The 16,322-nt window shown below is 46.4% G+C and overlaps 1 protein-coding gene across 4 annotated transcripts; it reads right to left on the bottom strand.

Moving 5' to 3' along the window:
- Nucleotides 1-5,978: 5,978 nt before the first annotated feature.
- Nucleotides 5,979-16,252, bottom strand: RNF166 (ring finger protein 166). Of its 4 annotated transcripts, XM_083626377.1 has the most exons (7): nucleotides 15,998-16,234; nucleotides 13,103-13,175; nucleotides 11,954-12,110; nucleotides 11,251-11,363; nucleotides 10,528-10,642; nucleotides 8,209-8,316; nucleotides 5,979-7,513 (listed from the first exon to the last, which is right to left on the bottom strand). In XM_083626377.1, exons 3-7 carry the CDS (start codon nucleotides 12,044-12,046, stop codon nucleotides 7,448-7,450), a joined length of 495 nt encoding a protein of 164 aa, XP_083482503.1. In that variant the 5' UTR covers nucleotides 12,047-12,110; nucleotides 13,103-13,175; nucleotides 15,998-16,234; the 3' UTR covers nucleotides 5,979-7,447. The 4 variants fall into 4 exon arrangements, with proteins under 4 accessions (XP_083482503.1, XP_083482501.1, XP_083482504.1 ...); XM_083626375.1 differs by lacking the exon at nucleotides 13,103-13,175 and having other exon boundaries at nucleotides 15,998-16,252; XM_083626378.1 differs by lacking the exons at nucleotides 13,103-13,175; nucleotides 15,998-16,234 and adding an exon at nucleotides 15,744-15,765.
- Between the last annotated feature and the right edge of the window lie 70 nt (nucleotides 16,253-16,322).

Below are 16,322 nucleotides of genomic sequence, written 5' to 3'. Positions count from 1 at the left end.
TGATGACGTCTGTCAGGAGAGAGATAGGGGAAATGTGCCCCTGTTAATTCTCGTTGGCCTCTCAGAGGCTTCAGATACCATCAACCAAGATATCCTTCTGGATTGGCTTCTTTTAGCTTTATTCTGTATTTTGTGTTCTCATTTTGTATTTTTATGTTGTGAACTGTCCTGTGATTTTCAGACTAAGGGTGGTATACAAAACAAGAAAGTAAGTAAGTAAGATATTGCTAAAACTGGAGGGAGTCAGGAAGTAGGGTATGGGGGTTTCATTGAAGACACCTGCCTTCCCACCCCCTCCCCAGAAGAAGAAGAGGAGTTTGGATTTGATATCCCGCTTTATCACTACCCTAAGGAGTCTCAAAGCGGCTAACATTCTCCTTTCCCTTCCTCCCCCACAACAAACACTCTGTGAGGTGAGTGGGGCTGAGAGACGTCAAAGAAGTGTGACTGGCCCAAGGTCACCCAGCAGCTGCATGTGGAGGAGCGGAGACGCAAACCCGGTTCCCCAGATTGCAAGACTACCCCTCTTAACCACTACACCACACTGGCTCTCTTTGAAGCCCTGCCCAGTTGCCTACCCCCTGCTACAGGGATGCTTGAGAACAGAAGGCACCCTGCTTCAGAGTCCTTTGACAAAGGAAGCCTTCCTTCTTCTGCAGTCCTATTGCCTGACTTTACAGTCTCTTTTTCATAGGTCTGATGTCGGGAAGGGCCATAGCTCAGTGATAGAGCAGCTGCTTTGCATGCAGAAGGTCCTAGGTTCAATCCCTAGCACAGGCATAGGCAAACTCGGCCCTTCAGATGTTTTGGGACTATAACTCCCACCATCCCTGACCACTGGTTCTGTTAGCTAGGGATGATGGGAGTTGTAGTCCCAAAACTTCTGGAGGGCTGAGTTTGCCTATGCCTGCCCTGGCATCTGCAGGTAGGATGGAAAAGACAACCTGTCTGAAAATTTGGGGAGCTGCTGCCAGCCAGTGTAGGCAATAGTGAGTGTGGGTTTGACTTCACCTGAGGCAGCTTCCTCTGTTCCTGTGGAGGCAGCGATTGTCATACATAGCAAACGTAATGAGCAATTGGTGCCATCTGCCTACGGCCAGGAGTTTCTGTCAAGAAGCTTTGAATACCACTCTAGCAATGTGCTAAGCAGGTTCTAGCGAAGTTTCCTCTTCATTTAGCAAAGGCCACTTGCTGCCTTTTAACATTGCCCTCCTAGGTTCCTTTTAGCACCCAGCTACGGAGCCCCAGGCTGCCTGCGCTGACCCCTCTGACATCAGAGCAGTGGAGCGATGGCAGGCAGAGGAAGCGTGACACCTCTTCTTGCCCAGGTCCCCAACCACATCAGAAAAGCCCACTAGCCACTTCCTGCCAGACGACGCGTGCAGCCTACACGACCTGTAAAGGTGCTAGTGCCACATTCGAACATTTGGTTCTTAAAGGCGTCATGGCATTTTCTCACTTTGATGACACTGTTACATTTCTAGAGTTTCGCTCCGTGAAGAGGCGGTATAAAGACAGAAGAATCTGCCTCGCAGGCCCCTGCCAAAAGGTCTCATCTATGTCTAGCCCAAAGTGAGATGACTAAAGTTTTTGCCGGCAAATTCAATTCAGAGCAGACTCAATCAAGAGTGGGGTTATCTTTCTCCCATCAGAAAAAGACCGTCCCCATTTCAGCGTTAATGCAATGATTTCTTGCTCGGCGGATTCATCGCCAACGCCTACTGTTAAAAAAGGCCTGGTTTTTTTTCTTGTGCTCTGCAGGGAAATGTGACAGTTCCATATTCCTGCCTCTAGCATTCCACCCCCACCCTGGCCCTTCAGCTTCCATTGCCTGCAACTCATTTTCTCTGAATCGAGGGGTGTGTGTGTGTGTGTGTGTGTGTGTGTGTGTGTGTAATGGTTTGTGCATCTAGCACAAAGATGTCTGCAGGAAACCCTCAAGCAGGACCCCAATACAAGACCACTCTCCCTGTGGTTTCCAGCAATGGGCATTCAGAAGCATTACTGCCTCCGACCAACCATGGCGGCATAGCATAGTTATATTGGCTAGTAGCCATTGACAGCCTTAAACTCCACAAATTTGCCTAATCCTCTTTTTAAAGCCATTCAGGTTGGTGGCCATCACTGCTTCCTGTGGCAGTGAGTTCCATAGTTTAATTATGTGTGGTGTGAAGAAGCACTTTTTTAATCTGTCCTAATCTTCTAGCATTTAATTTCATTGAATGACCATGAGTTCTACTGTTGTGAGACCACGAGAAGAACTTTCTCTATCCACTTTCTCCATGCCATGCATAATTTTAAACGCTTTGATCATGGCACTACAAGTCCCATCACCATCCCTGACCATTGGCCATGCTGGCTGGGGCAGATGGGAGTTGTTGTCCAACAACATCTGGAGGTCCACAGATGTTCCCCCACCCCTGCTTTATGATGCCACCATAAAGCGGTGAGCCTTTAAGGAGTCCAAAGACTCATTTCTTGTGTTGATTCTCTTATGCAGTCACCACTCCTTAACTGACCAAACAGCAAAGCCTTCCCCATTCTCCCTCCTCCATCCAGACCCAGTGACCAGCAGGAAATGACTGCTTGTACCAAAGTCACTCAGAACAAATATTGGCTCAGACGCAAGAGATGGGGAAAAGCTGTTCTCAGAAGGGTCATCTCCTGGGTGTTGAACAGCAAGCCTGAGAAGCAGATCTAAGGGGGGGGGGGAATGAAGAAAGGGCGTATGGGGAAGAGCAAAGGCCACACTCTCTGACCTGAGTTGACAATAATGAGGAGAGTGCTCTGTACATGCTCAGAGATGCTGCCATGTTAATGTAGGAACAACAACAAAAAAAGTTGCTTTATACAAGATCTGTCCTATTTATACATCTGTCTAGTCTCCAGTGGTTCCTTGGGGTCTCAAGCAGCTCCTTCCATCCCCACATCACCTGTTAGTGGTTCCTTTGATCTCAGAGATGAGGAACCTGTGGCACTCATTTTCGCTATTAGCCATGCCAGCAGCAGGAGCTTATGGGAATTTGGAGACCAACAAGATCTGAGTGTGTGTAGATGTTTCTAATCTGTTTGGAAATAGCAAAGTGAGGCAGTGCGCTTCTTTGATGGCATGATTGTCCCTTCCTAAGCATCCTGGCATGGAGACCTGAAAAGGGGCTCTTTAGAAATAGGGGCAATAGCCATACAGACATTTCTTTGCTTTCTATTCCAATCCTCAGTAGCTACCTTACCTTGCTGAACTCTGCCCAGAAGTAGTCAGGGTGCTGCTGGACTGTGTTATACTTACTGGGGTGGGGAAAGCGATGAGAAGTTTGCTTGATGCAAAGTTGTCCAAGCAGAGCCTCTGGTGCCAGTCAGTGTAGACAACAGTGATTGCCAATGGACTTTTTCACTGGAGATGGAACTAGTGGCTCCCTGCATGCAAAGCAGCTGATGCTCCCTCCCATGAGATACAGGCCCTCCTCTGTGCTTCTGTGACACTGGGAGTTCAATGGCACATCCTTGGCATGGCATATACTGAACTTTCCAACCCCTCCCCCAGCTGGTTTGGACTACAGCCTCTATCAGCCCCAAGCAGCACAGCCAATGGGCGCTGTCGTCCAAACCAAATAGAGGGCATCAGGCTGCGGAAGGCTGTTGAATGTTAAATAAGCATTTACAGTGTGTTTCCAAAGGACTTCATATAGATCAGGGGTGGGAGACGTTTGTCTCTCCAGGTGTTGCTGAACAGCAGCTTCCGTCAGGCATAGGCAGCATGGTCAATGACTAGGGATGATAGTTGTTCAGCCACCTGTGGAGGGGCAAAGGTTCCCCACACATTACTTAGCTGTAATCCTTACTCAACCCTTGTAAGGTAGGCCTTAAATATGGGGGAGGCCAAGGCTACCTACAAAGCATTCATGGCAGAAGTCACATTTGAAGTGAGGAATGGCTGCTTTGTAGCTCAGTTGCTGAGGTTGCAATCCTGTACACATGGAAGCCCCAGTGGGTCTTACTGTTAAAGTACGCATAAAATTGCATCAGTCGCTATGCGGCACCAGCTGCCCAGCATTGGCATTAGTCCATACAGCTCTACAGGTGTTCCAAGTTGGCAGTGTTAGGTTTCTTGGCGCATCCTATCAACTTATTCACTGTTGCAGCTCACTTGCTGAATCCCTCCAACCCCCTTCGCCATCAGGATTTCTCAACACAAGAGTGGAGTTTTCCATTGCTTCAATGACCTCTGTGCACATTTAAGAGGCAGGAAAAGAAGTGCAAAGGGGGGGGGTGAAGTATAATGAAGTCGTTAAGCACTCTGGCCTCATTAAAAGAACTTGACGAAAGAGACAAGGCCTTTGAAGTTGAGACAGCCGTGATGATTATGGCCCTTGAAGAAGCCACAGGTTGGGGCTGTGCTGTTGACAGAAGCCAGGCAGGAGATAAGATGCTCCTTGCATCCTGCGTCACCCCTGATAAAAGATGCTGAGCATTGATTCAGCTGTCAGGCAGGCAGGGGGAGAGACTGAAAACATGAGACTGAAGAGGGGCCTGTGGTGACGAAACCCAGGCTTGTTAGTCCCACTGGCAGGAGTTAATGAGTCAGTAGGTGGTGTTCTTGGGAAACAAGGACTCCTGATCTGAGCCAGGCTTATCTCAATTGGCTCAGGCTCAGGAAGTCAGACTGTTTTGGCATTCCAGTTCTCTGGGACATTTGCAGCAGAGAAAATCCACAACACCTGCTAGCCTTGCTGTGGGACTAACAGCTCGCCAGGCTAAGCAATACTTGGCTCCCTAAACTGCCAACAAAATCTCCCTTTCTCCCTTCTCTTGAACTGGGAAACCTGCAAACAGAACCTGAGCACAAGAGCACTCTCCCCTCCTGCGGTTTCCAGCAACTGTATTCAGAAGCATTACTGCCTGCAACGTTGGAGGCAGGGCATAGCCATCATGGCTAGTAGCCACTGATAACATGATCCTCCATTAATTTGTTCAATCCTCCTTTAAAGCCATCTAGGTTGCTGGCATCATTGCTTCCTATTGGAGTGAGTTCCAAGGTTTAACTTTGTGCTAGGTGAAGTACTTTCTTTTACCTGCCCTGAATCTTCAGCTTCCTTGGATGCCCATGAGTACCGCTCCTCTTATTGTATGCCAGGCTTCCTCAACCTGGCACCTTCCAGATGTTTAAGATGTTTAAGAGCACCAGCCACACTATATTATGGCTGTGCTGGTGGAATTTGAAGTACTAAACATCTGGAGGGCACCAGGTTGGAAAAGGCAAACAGGAGGGGCCCCAATACCCTGATGGACAATTTGTACAGCCCACACAGGAGCCTCTTTCTCATGCAGATCATATTGTCCTTTCCCACAGATTCTTTGCTGAGCCCTGTGCCTGGGATAAGAGTGACCTCAAACAGCCAACTCACTTGGGGAGATTCAAACCTGGGGCATGGGCCCCTTCCTATCTAAAGGCCAGGAAATCTGTGCGGCAGTAAAGGGGTTAAGTCTGCTTGCATTCCAAAACCATTTGGAAGAGGCTCCAAGAGAGCCATGCCTGATTTCAGCCAAAGGCAGCTCAAGCAAGGAAGATCTGCAGGCTGGGAAGCGTAGCATTGAGGCTGCTGCTCCCCCTAGTGGAGACTCTGCTGTCTACAGCACAATGTCCCCATCCCTCCGAACCTCAAAATCTATGCTAGGAAGTAAATTAGGCCAGATATATAGAATGAGGTGACAGAAGGTGGACTGCAGCCCTTGTAGGGAGGGCTTCAGTTTTGAATCCTCTTCATCTGAAAAACTGCTCCCTGGGAAAAAAATGCATATCAGGGTGACTGGCAGGGCTCTGCAGGACTCCAGTGGAAGTTGTCCATTTTAAACACTGTACCGTGAAACTTCCCAACTGTAAAATAATCTAGAGGGCATGTAACCCCACCCCTAGGATGTGCTATGAGGTGCCCGTTTTGAGCAGATTCTTCATACTGGAGACACAAACAGACACCATATACTGTAGCTTATTCACAGCTTTTATTTCTTTCAAGTCTACTTTGGACCTGCTGATCCATTATCATGATACCTGGATGATAAAACCTTGCAGTACCTTGCGGCGTGTAACAGCTTATGACAACCTGAAATGGCCGCACAAGTTTCTCTCTCCCCCTCTAGCTTCTAAAAAGAAAGGATTGTTACTTGGTGAAAAGGAAACCCAGAAAGGTCGTTTCAACAAAGATCTTTTTCCTTTTTTTGTGGGGGGTGGGGGGGGGGGGAAGAGAAGAGAAATATTGAAAAACAAGAATATGACAATAGTCCGATTGCTCCAGTGTTAATGAAAGGAAGCCCCTTCTCCACTCCAGGTTCTGGCATGCCCCCCACCCCCACCCTGAAATTCTTGAATACATACCTCTTTTTTCTTTAAAAAATATACTTTAAAAAATAATGCTCCATAAAAATACTATTGTTCCTAGTCAAACACAGATATTGCAGTATCAACAGTTAACTGTTTTGTTTTTCTCTCTATAAAATGTGAAAAGAGTATTGTCACACCGATAGATGTAGAAAAAAATCCCCCACAGATAACCTACATGGCAGCCTCAGGCAGCATGGTGGCTCCCGGGAGTTTTGGACTACAACTCCCAGCTGGTGCTGATGGGGACTGTGGTCCAAATCACCTGGAATGCACCGGGCTGGGAAAGGCTGCATGTAGAGTTATCACAAAAGCCGGTACAAAACGAGGAAGGGTTTTTTGGGGGGAGGGGGTGCAGAAGGGAAAGGGAGAGAAAGATGCATGTGGCTAGGAATGGCTTCCTAACCTGACTTGGGGATTCTGGATCCTTTTGAAATGCCTTTCATGGGCATTTCCATGCACTCCCAGCGTTTGCTGCCTCTGTTGCAATGGCTGAGTGGTAAGCAATTTGCTCCCCGAGGGCGTAATAAATAGTCCTACAAAGTGCCTGTGTCCCATGCTTGTTCTTCTTCTTTTAAATAATAATTAAAAAACCCCAAATGACTTAACAAAAACCACAGGCGATATTTCTTTTTTTTAAAAAAGGTTTAAACTACAGAGTTCCCCACAAAATGCATTGCTGCTATATAAACCGCAAACAGGATGAGGGCCGACAGTGCTAAAATCTTAGTAAAAGCATCTTAATAAAATATACCCTCTGCGCTGAAGTTACATATGGAATGTCCAACCGGAAGTACAAAGTGGGCCCAAACGACAGTTCGAAGTGGGCGAGGCCAGGGTCCCCCGCTGCATTTTCCTGTTCAAGCGCCTACATCGAATCCCCTCACCTCTGAGCTCCGAAAAATGAAGGAAGGTTCCGCCTGGCAGAAGAAGGCAGGACAGGAGCCGAGGGAATGGGCTGCCTACTTGTTAGATGGAGGCCGAGGGAAGGGCGAGGGGTTGTGCCTCCCCACTGTGTGGGGAAAGGTCAGCAAGAGCCCTGAACAGTCCCGATCCACCACATGGCGGTTGCCCTCAGTTCTCGGAGAGGGAGAGTGCCAGCGCCGCTTGCAGTGCTGCTTCTTCATCGATGCTGTAGTCCTGGAAATGAGGACAGAACCATTGCAGGGAACCAAATGGAAGCATTTCCCTCCCTGCTCCAAGCCCCGTCCCCGATATTGCTTTACCAAAGACTTCATTTTTTTCTCTCTCCTCCTCCACATCGCTCAGAGCAGTGTCCTTGATTCCTCACCCTTCCCTTCCACCCTCTCAGCAACCTTGTGAGGTAGGCCAGGCTGAAAGGTAAAGACTGGCCCAAGATCACCCACTGAGCTTCATGAATGTGCAGGGATTTGAATCCAGGTTTCCCAGTGTGGCAATCTAAACACTACCCTGGCTTAAAGAAAATAAAAGGCTTGGGACAAGATTAAAATCTCAACAATTATGTCCAAGTTGTCTAAAAGGGAAGTCTCCTTATAAGAGTGGAGTAGAAAGAACACCTACTTGAGCTCTCAAATGGGAGGAAGGTGGAATTTCTGATACAACAGCGTCCCCATCCCCCCACCCAATATCAGTTTGGTCCATGATTATCATCAAAGATTATATTTTTATCCCTCTTTCCAGGCCCAAAGGACCCCCAAGGAAGAACATGTTAAAGAATAACAACAAAAACTGCAAACCATCAAAGCAAGCAACAAGGGAGCCCTAATTGCCAACCCACAGAAAGCAATACTGAGCACCAGGGCTCCTGACCGCCATCTAATGCACCCCATGTAAGTTTGGCAGTAGGTACCCACCACAAATGTGTCATAGGAGAACTTGTGCCTGTGCAGAAGATGCTGTAGGAAGTTGGCACTCTTATAACTGGGGTCACCCCAAGGCATGGCTGAACAGACTGGGCATACCTGGAACACAGAGGGGCAGGAGGAAGAGAAGAAGTGGACTGTCAACTAAAAAGGAAAAAACCAGATTAGCCCATTCTAAAGCAACAAAGTAGCACACTAAATCAACAACGAGATTTGTATAACCACACACATATGTGCATAGAACTGCCTAGGGAAATAATACCACTATAATTTATTTCATGTGTATAATTAATTATTTTTGGTCCTACTCTTCCACCAAAAACGTTCCCAAAGCAGCCTACAAATCATGAAAAAGAGAAGAAGCCCATGTCCTCAAAAAATTCACAACACAAAAGGAAAACCTATTGGGAGGGAGGAGGAAATAGGCAAACTCAGGCACAAGTTCTTAGTTACAAGTTGTTCTGGGAAGAGAAGCGGCGGAAGAGGAGTGGAAGAAGTTTAAGGATTACTTAAAGAAATACTATAAAATTAATGACAGTTAGAATGATGTTGGGCTTAAAATAAATGGTTACTATTAGTAATGGTTAAGACAGAGAGAATAAGGACGATTAACATAAATCTATAATAAAATAAGGGAAGATTCGCTGAATAATTGTAAGAACTTGGAATACAGAAACGGGAAGCAAGAGGAAGTCGAGGAAGTAAGGTATAAGAAATTAGGACATGAAATGGTACTTGTTTTTAGTTCTGTTAACGTGTGTGGTTTGTTTTTGTATGTTTTGTTTGTGTTAATATAAAAGCTGTTTAATAAAAAATATTACAAAAAAAAAAAATACAAGTTGTTCTGATGACCAGATGGGATGGAAAACTTTGAGAGGAATCGACAGAAGCTGCTAGTCTCTCATCTGTAGCAGTGAGGTGGTCCTGATTTCCATCTCTTCCCTCCCCTGTTTCAGCTGTTATCCAAGACTTGCTGCACTGCCTGTAGACTTCTCAGAAAATATGACAAATGCATGCCTTGCTATCCAGCAAACACCCTAACTGCACACAGAAAAGGCTTCCATGTTTTCTTAGGAGGGTGACAAAAGTTCTGATGGAAAGTCTCCAGTTTCCACAGCACACACCTGGGGTTTCTTTACCAATTTTAGGAAGCTGACTTAGAAAGTTAAGCCATTGGTAGAACTACCTCAGTACTGACTGGCAACAGCTCTTATGATTTCAAACAGGGGACATTCCTAGTCCTACCTGGTGACTGAACCCACAACCTTCTGCATGCAAAACAGATGCCCTACTACTGAGCTATGACCTTTCCTGTGTTGGTATTTGCCATACATGACTCCTGAGGAGCTCAGGCTATTTCTTTAAAAATATTTACACCCTGCTTTTCTCTGGAACCCCAAACATCAAAAGCAGTTGGCAAATGAATATGCATACGCAAATCAAATGCATTAAGTACATAATGTAAGAATAGCCTGCTAGATTGGGCTAGTGGTCAATCGAGTCCAGCCTCCTGTTGTTACAGTGGCAACCAGATGCTGGCGTCAAACCGGCAAGCAAAACATGAGCACAAGAACCCTTTCCCTTCCTGTGGTTTCCAGCAACTGATATATTGCTGCCTCCGATTATGGAGGGCGAGCATAGCCATCAAGGCCAGTAGCCATTGATAGCCCTCTCCACCATGAAAAATCAAAATAATCAATACCAACATAAACTAAAAAACAGCAACAAGCTTCTTTCCTGCACCCCATCCTGTGTTGCTTTGGAAACACCTATTGGTACCAAATTGACCAGATCTCCAAATTTGGACCGATGGAAGGTGGACCTCAAAACAGAACTGCTACCCTAAACTTTCAACATGACCCTCTCCAGGGCACTTATCTCCTCTCTTTTATCTTGCTGCAGAAAAGGCATCACCGCACTGCCTCTGTCCATTTGAGAAGCTGAATAGAGATTAAATGAGCTAGAAACAGGCACAGCACTCCATGCCTGGGAGCGGATGCACATGCACCTACCAACTCCGTACCGGGAAACAAATCAGATGTGCACAAACCTCACAGTTCACTGGACAGTTATACCCCTCTAGCTCTACATCAGCAGAGGAGCTGAAGAGCAGCATTTAACAGTCTGCGGTTTACAACCTAAAGCAGCGGGTAACTCAAGTTATGCCATAGGCAGGATGGGCAAACCACTACACTGGCCTTTCATCCTGCTTCCGCCCCCCACCCTCAAAAACCCAAACCTGTATATGGGAGGGCACAATTCCCAACCTCTTTTCCATCTAGATCCATGGCCATTCGTAGTGCCACTCACCACTTTGTTGGGGTCGTTGCGGTGGTTTTCCATGCAGTGTTTCACCAGCTCTTGCTGGTCCAGGTTCCGCGCTCCACAATAGGGACACACAAATGTGGACCGGTTTGGGATATTGCTGGAAAAGACAGCAGAAATTTGGAAGGGTTACCCAGGAGAACAGCACCTGTGGGGTGCTTGCCAATGCTCCCTTTCAAAAGAAACCCCCCATGAACAGCATGGCTCACTCGAGACAGCTTCAAAACTATTGGTTAACCTTGCCCAGTTAGCACACAGCTCGGAAGCTGGTTGTATATGGTATACTTGCTGATTTTTTTTTAGTGGCAAAACAATCGCACAGAGATATTAGGTGTGCAAAATAAGAAAGCTGTGTTTCTTACAGGAAATACATGCTGGATGGTAAAGAGTTCCTAGTTTCAGCTAATTAAGCTGGAGATGCAAAGGAGCCCTGCTTGCTCTTTGATATCTGCAGGAGAAAGTGACAAAAGGCCTCTCCTCCTCTCTTCTCCAGAAGCGGCAGATATCAAGGAAGAGGCGGTGAGTGAGGAAATGAGGTCAAAAACCCTAAGAATGTCAGTCTAGCACTTTAAGAGGTCAGAACAGGTTAGTTTAGAAAGGCAGTCTAAGAAGGTTCCTCCATCTATCCACTTTCTCTCCATGCAAGCCCCATCAGCCCAACACTCTAACAGAATGTAGCATCTTGTCCAACGGGTGAAGATTAGATACCTGGGAATGGGTTGGGACGTCGGGACAACAGGAACAAACTTTGGACAGTTGGCCATCTGCTCCTGAACCTTAGTACAGGATGTGACATGGGATCTCATCTTTGCGAGGGTCACCTGTAAAATGAGGAATGGAGACAAAAGGACTCTATTTTTCTTCCTAAGAATGTGCTGTATCCTCTTAACGTAAAAGCTTGGTTTCCAGGTAATTGTCACACACTAATTAATTAAACAAACTGTATCACTCTGTACTCAAACCGTCTTCTGTGCTACTTTGAAAAGGGGCAAGGTGGCCATTTTAAGGTTGCAAAGGAACTTTGAACTGAACATCAAGCTGTTCTTCCAGCCGCCAAACCTCAAACCACATGCCCTCCAACTGAGGTTTGTAAACTTCATTCAGCCAGTCCATGACTTGTCCTTACTAAAGTTTCATGTTGATTTTTAACTGTATTTTTATTGCTTTATTTCTTATATTATAATTTGAATACAATGGAATTCAAACTATAATACAATGTAAATAATAAAAGCAATAAAAACAATTAAAAATCATGCAGCATCTAGCACAGTGCATTACAATTGCTACAAGAGGCAGAAAGACCCTCAGCAATTTTCAAGTGACCGGGGAGGGGGGCGGGAGGAATTAACCAGCATTTCCTTGTGGCTCTAAACTTGGCATCTGCCCTTGCCCACGTGGCTCATGAAATTACCTTTTTGCTACAGCCCCGGCAGGGAGCCTTGAAGGAGGAGAGCTGCTTCTCTACACTGGAGGCCTTCTCCACCTTTTTGGGGTCAAAGGGCATGCGGCAGAGTGGGCAGAGAGGAGACGGTACTTGGAGGCATGGCTGCAGGCATTCCCCACAGAATCTGGAAAAGAAACAGAGACTCAATTTGCTCAGCAAGCCTCGAGAGCACTAGGAGTAATATAGGCATACAAACTCTTATCACCAGCCAATTCAACAATAAAGGCTGGCCAGATTCCTCTCCCAGGATAAGATGCTGACAGTTCTCCAGCCAAAAAACATAAAAACATTCCTGAAAACATGAAGTAGCTAATGATAGTTTAGCTTTCTGTATGTCCTAGATTATGAAGTGCCCCCACACAGAATTATTAGCAGGGTGTTCTCAGACTATTTTCAGCACCTATGGGGCACAGGGTAGAAGATGGCCTAGTCTTAAAGCACGCAATAAGCTTTCTGTATCACAAGCAAAACATTCTATTGTATGCTGAATACTACAGAGCACCAGTACATACTCTGGAATGCTACACACCACTTGCTCAGAGGTACAAAAATCTATTGCAGTCATTTATGCATCTAATTTTGATGAGCTGCTCATTGTCTCTTGCCCTTTATAACTATTGAGCGCTACGTGCTATGAAGTCAAAGAGCACTCTTGTGCATCCATCAGGAAATGTCTGCCTCTGAACTTGGAATAAGAGGCTACAGGAATCTGAGCAGTAACTCAAAGAGCCTCGGGCCAGAGAATGGCTTTTAGAAACAGGCCAGAGATCAGGGATCGTGGCAACTTTAAAGTTCTTTTATGCCTCCAGGATCAGAACCTCTCATATAGTTGGTGGAAGAAACTGCAAAATAACCACTGTACTGGAAAAGGGAGCTTGAGGCTATGCAAGGGAATCCAAGAGGCAGAAAGGACAACCCACTTGCAAATGCTCTGGTCTTTCAGCAAATTTCACCAGCTTTATGCTAGCAGCTAGCGGCAAGTAAGTTTTCTGCTTCTGCCCTCACTCTTGCTCCGCTAGACATATGCCAAGTGAGTTTCCTCAAAGTCACTCCTTTCCTCTTGGCTACCTTGACTAACTTTTAAAGGGAAATCCTCTGCTGCGGCTCTGCACTTACCCATTAGCATCTCTGTTCCAGAAGTCTTCACAAGAGGCAATACCAAACGAAAAGGCAGAGGCCTTTCCCACCACTGAGTGCAGGAGAAAAGGGTGGTTAACCCTATTACCACAAGTGAACTTTGTGTTGTGCCACAGGAGGGCAAGGTGATTTTATATAATACAGGAACAGCCCAGTCGCTGCCTGAAGTGCTTCCCATTCATATTAGTGAGCAAAGATTAGAATTGAGGAGGGAGAGGATTGGGGACTGTTAACAGAACTGGCTACCTATCTGTTTTTGAGAACAATTCAAAATGCTGGTTTTACAACCATAAAACCCTCAATAACTTGGGACTTGGGAACAAAGAACCAACTGCTCCTTTGCACATGTCTAGTTATTAAGATAATCAGTGTCCCCTGCCAACCAAAGTGTAATTGGTGGTGATGAGGGACAATGCCTTTCTAGTGGTAGCATCCTCTAAGAGAGATACAGCTGAAGAATATCTAGCAAATAAATTTTAACAGATTTATATATTGCTTGATTGTAATAAGACCTTGAACTGGCTTACAAAATATGAAATGAAATATGAATATGAAAATATGAATGAAATAGTAGAATTATCAGGAAAAAAACCTGTTAAAAACAACTATTTAAAACATTCAAAAGTTATTTAAAATAAATGATAAGCTAAAAACACATGTGGACGCCGAAAAGGGTACAGTGAAGGCATTTGCATGATGTCAACAGGCAGGGGCTCCCAAAGTGTAGCTGCTGCCACACTAAAATATAGATCTTTTAAAAACAGAGTGTTATGTTGCAATTGTAAGTGTCAGTTCTGCAGATGGAAGCAGTCATGCGGGCATATATGGGGAAATGTGATCTCATAAGTAAACTGGTCTCAAGTTGTTAAGGGCTTTATATGCCAATAAGTAAGACCTTGAACTAATGAGCTGAGGTGTTACAGGTTGATAGAATCTCACTCCTGTAATTGTAATTGTGCTGCATCATTCTGCACTAACTGCAGCTTCCAGATCAAGTGCAAGGGAAGCCACACACAGAGCGAATTACAGTAATCCAGTCTTGAAGTAACTAACACATGAACTACCATGACCAAGCTTTCTTCATCCAGGAGCAAGTGCAGCTGTCATACTAATCACAGCTAGTAAAAGGCACTTCTAGGCACTGAGGCTACCTGGACTTCCAGTGACAAGCTGGATCCAGAAGCATCATGCCCTAGACTACAAACTTGCTCCTTCAGGGGAAATGCAAGCCTATCCAGGGTTAGCAGTTGACCAATTTCTCAGACACAGAAACCACGCCTCTGTCTTGTCAGAATTCAGTCTAAGTTATTCCTCATCCATCTCACCACTGTGTCCAGGCACCAGTCCAGGGACTGCAGGGATTCTTCTGATTCAGATGTTCAGACTACAATCTGCATCAGCGCCAGCATCATACAACAATGCTGCCTTGGACTGATGGGAATCATAGTCCAAAACATCTAGAGAAGCCTTCACCAATCTAGTGCAAGCCATATGTTTTGGACCACAACTCCCATCTCCCCTTACCATTCACCATGCTGGCTAGGGCTGATGGGAGTCATAGTCAAAAACACCTGGAGGACACTAGGTTGGGGAAGGCAGGCAATAGCCCTTCAAGGTCTTCCCCACACATTCTGTCCAAGATCCTTTTCAACTTGAGGAGTCAGGGATTGAACTGGGGGCCTTCTGCATGGAAAGCAGATGGTCCACCATGGAGCTATGCCTCTCAGCCACCTCATCTGTTAGTTTTCATAATGCCACAGCATCTTTTTGACTTCTTACTACTACTGAAGATACAGCTCTCTTCCAGAATCTGTCTCCTCAGGAGATGGTGCTCCTGAGCAGGTTTTCGCCTCCCCATGAAACCTTTTAGAAGATTTAGACTGCAAGCATTAGAACTCTGAAAAAAATCATTGCAAGAACTGGTCTGAAAATATTCAACAGTTTCAGCAGACAAGTTTCAGGAGTGCTAAAATTCACTATATCATTACACAATGTAACAAGGGTTTAGGTGTTCAAAGTTTGAGGTTGCCATGCACATAGCAATGTCTGGTAAAGGCTTCAGTATCAAAAAGCTCCCGAAGATCTGTGTTCACAGGAGCAGAGTTAGGACTCACAATAGACTCCTGCAGGCTTATGTTATTCAAAGGATTCTATTACCCCACTTTCACTCTCACAGACAACTCAGTGAAATTTCATAAGGCTATTCCATAGTTATCCTCTACTGAACTTTCTGTAATAAGCATTATCTTTCCTTTCACACACAGCATGTAACAATACTGTAGGAAAAGGGTGGTGTGGGTCCAATTCTCCCAGTATTCATGGGAACCAATGATTCAGGAGCACCTCTCTCTTTTTAAGAGAGTATCTCCACAAGTGCACCCTCCTCGTTTTCTAGAACAGTGGCAGATTTGCACTATGATACTAGCAGTTTTGTTTATGATCTTCTTCCTAGCGATCCCTAGTATGAAATTCACCTTCCCCACAACAGGGTCCACATCCGTTACAAGGTATCTGCTTCAGCCCCAAAGTCTCTTGGCCAACACTGCCATGTCAGTGTTGCACCACAAATTCACCTCCTCATCCCCCTAACATACTTTCTCCCAACCTAGACCCCACTTACCCCACTCTGCTCTATGCCGTAGCATCCTTACGCCTGTAGTTCCTCCCTCGGTCGCCCCCTCAAATCTTCTCCTGCTTTCTCCCAAATCGGGCAGACACCTCCAATGCTCCCCCACCGGACCCACCCTCTCCTCCTCTAACGCCACCCACTACCCCCGTTGCACTTGCTGAAAGACGGGCATCATGTTTACAAGCGGTCCGCCCTCGGACATGACTGCGCGTAACCCCCAGCCCCCAGGGCCCCTGGGCTCTCACGTGTGCCTGCAGGGGGCGATGCGCACGGGGCGCTGATAGACCTCCAGGCAAATGGGGCAGCTGAACTGGGCCTCCAGCGCGGCGCCGGCCTCAGGCGGGTGGGGCGGCGGCGGGGCGGGCGAGGGCGCGGCGGCAGAAGGAGGAGTCGCCTCGCGGGACCCGCCCGCGGACACCAGCAGGCTCCGGAACATCGCGGCAGCCATGGAGGACGAGGAGGCGGAGGCGACCCCGGCCCAGGGAGGCGGAAGCGGAAGCAAGGTGGTAGGGCGGCGCGCTCTGATGATGTCAGAGGCAAACCACCGTTTCGTAGCGCTCCTCGCGAGAG

Source organism: Podarcis filfolensis, assembly GCF_964270895.1.
Source record: "Podarcis filfolensis genome assembly, chromosome: 8".
NCBI lineage: Eukaryota > Metazoa > Chordata > Lepidosauria > Squamata > Lacertidae > Podarcis > Podarcis filfolensis.
This window is presented reverse-complemented; position numbering and strand designations above follow the sequence as displayed.

What these genes read in the sequence shown, in the direction of transcription:
- RNF166 (XM_083626375.1), bottom strand. Translation starts at nt 16,200, where the DNA reads ATGGCTGCCGCGATGTTCCGGAGCCTGCTGGTGTCCGCGGGCGGGTCC. An exon ending in GCCGGGGCTGTAGCAAAAAG is followed by an intron (nt 11,364 to 11,953) that starts GTAATTTCATGA and finishes CTCATTTTACAG; the next exon opens with GTGACCCTCGCAAAGATGAG. An exon ending in GCAACGACCCCAACAAAGTG is followed by an intron (nt 8,317 to 10,527) that starts GTGAGTGGCACT and finishes TCTGTGTTCCAG; the next exon opens with GTATGCCCAGTCTGTTCAGC.